Source organism: Mustela nivalis (genome assembly GCF_964662115.1).
Source record: "Mustela nivalis genome assembly, chromosome: 7".
Classification (NCBI taxonomy): Eukaryota; Metazoa; Chordata; class Mammalia; order Carnivora; family Mustelidae; genus Mustela; species Mustela nivalis.
Window position 1 is genome coordinate 141080720 of NC_139026.1, and position 6053 is coordinate 141086772.

The 6053-nt window shown below is 47.0% G+C and overlaps 1 protein-coding gene across 1 annotated transcript in view; it reads right to left on the reverse strand.

Annotated features, from left to right (window-relative positions):
- Positions 1-2378, reverse strand: part of ITIH2 (inter-alpha-trypsin inhibitor heavy chain 2) — a 38079-nt gene extending 35701 nt beyond the window's left edge. The window contains exons 1-2 of the mRNA XM_082740944.1: positions 1857-2378; positions 424-498 (exon numbers count right to left, since the gene is read on the reverse strand). Coding sequence (XP_082597070.1) covers positions 424-498; positions 1857-1940 — 159 coding nt within the window. The 5' untranslated portion in view covers positions 1941-2378. The remainder of the gene's footprint in view (positions 1-423; positions 499-1856) is intronic.
- Positions 2379-6053: the final 3675 nt, after the last annotated feature.

Consider the following 6053-nt stretch of genomic DNA (forward strand, 5'->3'; position numbering starts at 1 on the left):
AGAATTAGGGGCTGCATCCCTGCTGTGGAATGACTTCAGGACGCAGCCTGGAACCTGGCCCGTCTCTCTGCTCTCTGAGCCTCTCCCCAGGGCAGTAGTGACTGTCGGGGTGGGGGGGGTGTTGGGAGGAGGATGTGGGCTCAGTGGGCAGCATCTGCCACCACTGAGAGCAGCAATGCCCGCTGAAGAGGAAATCCTTCCTGATAAGACAGTGAACTCATCCCACCATCAGAGAATTTGAAGAAAACACATAGCCATCCATCCTTTAAGGAACTAAGGTGACCCATTCTGATTTAAAAAAAAAAAAAAAAAAAGAAGCTCCAAGAAAATCTAGCAGAAAGCATCTTAATCCTTCCCCTCCTCATGATCTCTTTCACGATCTCTTTCTTTTATTTCCCCCTTGGGGACTAAGGCTTGTTGTACCTGATGCCTCCGGTTCTCTGGCACAAACTGAAACTTGCCTGGGGCCAGTTCCACAAGATCTTCGTATTCTGCAAACTTAAAAACGAAAGTAGGTTTTTAAAATTTCTATTAACAAAAAAGATCTAGAGGAAAGGAGGCGGGTAGGGACAGGCATAAGGGCATTCACTCTGTTTTTCTATCTTGTTTCCTATACCTTTGGGAAATCCTTTTTTTTTTTTTAATTACAGTGATTTCTTTAATGTATTTATATTTGCTAGCTATGTCTCAGAGGTGAGTGCATGGAAGGTAGTCTCTTCAAATTTGTTGGATGAAGGAATGCACTTCTTAGTTAGCTGGAAGATGACAGGACTCAGAGGCCAGGGTCACAGTAACCCAGGGATCAATCAGTAGGGTGTCTGGTAGACTGGTCTACTGGATAGACCTCGGCATCAGCAAGACCAAGATAAATGTACCCATAGGTCTCCTCCAGTTAAAAAATGTTGTAGAAAAAATGCTGCTGGGAAAGGAATACCAGTAAGAAGTGACTGAAAAAGCACCAACACGTTTGGGTGTCTTGGCTTCGATCCTCCATTCCGCCGGTGAGATTTCCAACACACTCTGGCGATTCTTAAGGTGTTGGAAAATAAGATCATGTCTAAGCAGACCGAGTGATTTTGTTTTTTCCTTTCCTGCAAATATGCCATCCTGTTCTTTGGCATTTCAGTGGGTAAGCCACTCTGCAAAGATTACAAAGTCTCTGCACTTCCTAGGATGTTCCCATAACACACGTTCTTTTTCTGGCATCGAAATAGCTTTGGCATGACTTCCAAAAGAAGTCCGTCCAAGACTTTCCTTATGTGGGGGATGGCCAAGGGCCCTAAGTGTAAACCTTGGGCTCCCTGGAAAGAATCCCTGCACCGTGCCAGCCCACTGGCCATCTCTCCTCCTTAACAGCAATCTTGAAAGTGTCCTGATGACAGGACTTACTGCTCACATAGGTAGGAGAGACAATGGTGCTTTGATAACGACTTTTCTTAGACTCTTCGCGTAAGAGTGATAACAATGTGTCGTCCTTGTCACAGCTAATAATTATTAAGTGCTTTCTAGTGCTTGCATTGTGCTGGGCAGTTTACATACGTCATTTAATTCCCCTAACCCCCCCTTGGGTTTGATCAATTATCCTCATTGTTTAGGTAAGGAGTAGGCAGCTGTGTTCCAGAAATGTCGCACTGTGGGCCAGTCCATAGAATCTGACTGAATTCTCATGCAAAACCCATTAATGCTTTAAATGGTAAATACATGTTGCAGTAATTAGAACAATGAACACTCCTGCTTGAGTGAATTTTACCATAAATTTCCTTTCCCCACAGTACAAGGTCCTCGAACAGCAATAGCCACAGGCTATCCGCTGAGCCTGTGTAGAGGTCCACAGCAAGTTTTCCGGGAGTACTTACTTCTGGAAGTCCACTGGTGGGGATCTCAAAGCCCTGTGTTCCAGAAACAAAGACGCAGAAGAGAAAGCACATGAGTCGATTCATTTTGCCCAGTGGCTTTGCCAAGCTCCCCGTGCGGGGTCCCGGCAGAACTCTGCTCCTCGCTGAACCCGGTTCAAAGGAACAGCAGAAGGGTTCGTGTTTTAAAAGAAGAAAAAAAGAAGAAAGCCCTCAGACTTTGTTCAAAAACAGGACAAATATTTGTTCTGGAGTTCAAACTTGAGCTGTGGGGGTGGATCTGCCACCCGGAGGTTATCCAAACAGCCAAGCCAGAGGTAGGCCCTGGGCTGTGAGAACAAGTCAGGGTCAGATGGATGTGCTTCCTTTGGTTTTTGCTGATTTCTGCTCCTCTCAGAGTCAGAGCAACCCGAAGATCGGACCCAAGTGGGAAACTAGACAGGGAAACAGAGTCAGAAAGACAAGGGCCAAAGTGCAAAGTTTCTGGAAACGAAATCCTTCTGTTTCGATGAAAGCAGGAGAGGTTTAGCGAAAGGGGAAAAAGAAACTCCGTGGTGTTCTGAGCAAAGCTGGTGTTTCCCCCTCCTCTTTGATAACTAAGCAGCTACTGCCCTAGAGAACTGGGCAGGCAGCTGGGCAGGACACGAAGACCTGCTGAAGGGCGTGTGTCTGAAACCGAGAGTCACGCTGGAAAAAATTAAGAAACACTGAGCCGAAAGGTCACTTCTCTTAAAAAGAGAAACCAAGAGATCCGTTTTTGTTGAGGATGCCATTCCTAATCTAGAAAATTGGAGAATTTCATATAAAAAAAAAATTCCTGGAAGTAGCAAACTTGTTTAGCCGAACAGCAGGGTACAAAGTGAACCCACAAAATCCAAAAAGTCACATCTCTCTTTATTAGTTAGTGGTTGCACCAGAAATAGGAAGAAGTCCTTTTTTACTGGTTGTATCAAAAACACACAGGAATTTAAGTCAGGGCAGAAATTTATAATAAGAAGCATCTTAAACTCTGGTAAAAAGAAGGAAGCTATGCATAAATGGAGAACTGTATTCTTAAAATACTAATTGTTAATGCTGATAGTTAAAGGGGCTAATAATTAAATCATCAGCTAAATTTATATATACTTTTAAATTTATTTTTTAATATCTTTTAAATCTTTTTAATTTTTAAAATCTTTTTTTTTTAAAGATTTTATTTATTTATTTGACAGAGAGAAATCACAAGTAGATGGAGAGGCAGGCAGAGAGAGAGAGAGGGAAGCAGGCTCCCCGCTGAGCAGAGAGCCCAATGCGGGACTCGATCCCAGGACCCTGAGATCATGACCTGAGCCGAAGGCAGACGCTTAACCCACTGAGCCACCCAGGTGCCCCTAATTTTTAAAATCTTTTAAAAATGATTTCATTTATTTATTTGACAGACAGATCACAAATAGGCAGAGAGGCAGGCAGAGAGACAGAGAGGAGGAAGCAGACTCCCTGCTGAGCAGAGAGCCTGTTATGGGGCGGGATCCCAGGACCCTGAGATCATGACCTGAGCCGAAAGCAGAGGCTTAACCCGCTGAGCCACCCAGGCGCCCCAATATATATACTTTTAAAAAAAGATTTTATTTATTTGAGAGACAGAGAGAAAGAGAGAGAGAGCAGGAGCAGGAGGAAGGGCAGAGGGAGAAGGAGAAGCAGACTCTTCACTGAACAGGGAACCTGATGTGGGGCTTGATCCTGGGACCCTGGGATGATGACCTGAGCCAAAGCCAGATGCTTAACAGACTGAGCCACCCAGGCACCCCAGTTGATATATATAACTTTATAAAATATTGATGTTAGTGTCCCATAGAAGAGTTTATGGAACTTGGAAAACTCTATAGGATGAGAAGACAAAAGCCCAAGAAACATGGTTTTTAAACAGTAAGAATTAGGCCCAGTTGTAGGTTTTAAAATACATTAAAAAGCACAGGTTTTTTTTTAAAAAAAAAATGGTTTAGAAAAATAAAAAACATAAAAACAAAAAATATGGTTTGGTGCTTTAAAATATTGATACTATCCTGGCGATTCACAGACCTGTACCCATGGGGCTAAAAATACGTTAAATGTTAATAAGAAAATAAAAAATTTAATAATGAAAAAATAAAATACTGATACTAATCAGTGGAATAAAATAGTGAGTCCAGAAATGCATGCCATATAGAATATGCTATATAGAAACCTATAACAACAAAACAATAGGGAATGAATTCAGTCCTTAATACATGCTCCTGGAACAATTCGATAACGGTATGAAAAGGAATTAACTTAATCCATACCTCCTGTGATACACAAAAAATTTAAATGGTTTGTAGAATTTCATGTCACAAGAGCAATGAAAACTGGGTAGGCTGCTATGTGCTGGCTCTTCTTTTAGGCACTTTGAAAAGAAAACAATAGAATGAGTAAAATATACATGATTAGCAAAACTAGTTAAGATAACTCAGTCAGGTTCACTCGGTTAAGCATCTGCCTCCAGCTCAGATCCTGGGATTGAGTCCCACGGCCTGCTCTCTGCTACTCTGGGAGCCTACTTCTCCCTCTGCCTCTACCTTCCTCTTTCCCTTTGTCTCTCATGAATAAATAAATAAAATCTTAAAAAACAAAAAAAGATTTACTAGGACTGGTGAAGCTGCAGCCTCCTTACTCCTCCTTTACAGAGGAAAGCAGGGAGGCTCAGAGAAGTCAAGTAACTGACTCAGTGGCTGGAGGTATGATGGGACCCAGCGACCTGAGGCGGGCAAGCCTGCACCCTGCCCTGTCTCCGGCTAAGATGATGGCCTGGAGGTGCCTGGGTGGCTCAGTCGGTTGAGCCTCAGACTCTGATTCCGGCTGGGCTCCTGATCTGGAGGCAGGGGTGCTGGGGGAGTTGAGGGGTGTCATGGGATCAAGTCCTGAGGCAGGTTCCATGCTCAGTGAGGTCTGTTTCTCTCCCTCTGTCTTCCCTTCCCCCTGGCTTGTGAGCACACAAGGGCTCTCTTTCTCTCAAATAAATAAAATAAATCTTAAAGAAAAAAAGGTGGGGGGCCGGGGAAGAGCATGTTCTGGCTCCTGCCCACACGGGGGCACGCAGACCAGCAGAGAGATGATGCACAAGGACATGCAGAATTCGAGTACGCAGGTTAAAGATGCTCGCACGGCATGAACGCGGCTTTAATGTTCTATCAAACACGTGCTTTGATCCTCCCAGCTGGGCGGGGACGAGTTACAGGACCCCCAGCGGATGCCTGAAACCGCGGACCGTCCTGAGCCCTCCGCCCACTGTTGGGTCCTACCTACGCGAACCTACCATAAAGTTTAATGTGTAAATTAGGCCCGGGCAGGAGACGAACAACAGCTAATAACAGAATAGAGCGATTACACCTGTACCCCTGGGGCACACAATGCATTATATGTAAATAAAAATAATTAATAAAAAAATAGAGCGATTGTAACAATCTAGTAAGAAAGGTTCCCTAAACGTGGCCTCTCTGTTCTCTGTCTCTGAATACCGTAGAGCCCGGCCCTGACCTCCCCGGCTTGCAAGGACGGGGATGACAACGTGCCTCGGGGAGGACACGGAGGGGGACGCGTGCGTCGCGGCGCAGCGAGGGGCGGCCCGACCGTGCCACGTGGCCGGAAGACCGTCCTCTTCCAGACCGCGGTGGGGACCGTGGGGAAGCCCCCGCGCAACCTGGACCTCGGGACGAGAGGGGGACCAGAGGGGGACAGAGGGGGACGAGAGGTTCCGCCCAGACGCGGTGACGGGTCGCACACGCCGTGCGGAGGCCGCGGGGAGACCGTGCGCTGCCGCGTCTCCCCGGGGAGCACCGGGGGAAAGTGGGGACCGCAGACCCCGAAGTCGTCGCCTCCCTGCCTCTGCTCCCGGACTCAATTCGCGGGAAATAATACAAAGGCGGGAAAAAAATCGAAAGGAAACCTTCATGCCCCTGAAGTAGCGACGAGAAGGAAATTGGCGGATGATGGGGGATGGCGAAGAGAGCGGCTGCTCGATCGTGTTCCGTCGGCGCCGGCGGGGACTCGCCGTCGGGCTGCGGCGGGGACTCGCCGTCGGGCTGCGTCCGGGACACCGACACGACGCGGCGCGAAGGCGCGTGGAGGCAGGTGCGGCCGACGGCGTTGGAGACGCGGCTGCCCGCGGCGCGGAGCGGAGACACGGTGCTTCCATCCGGGCGAGAA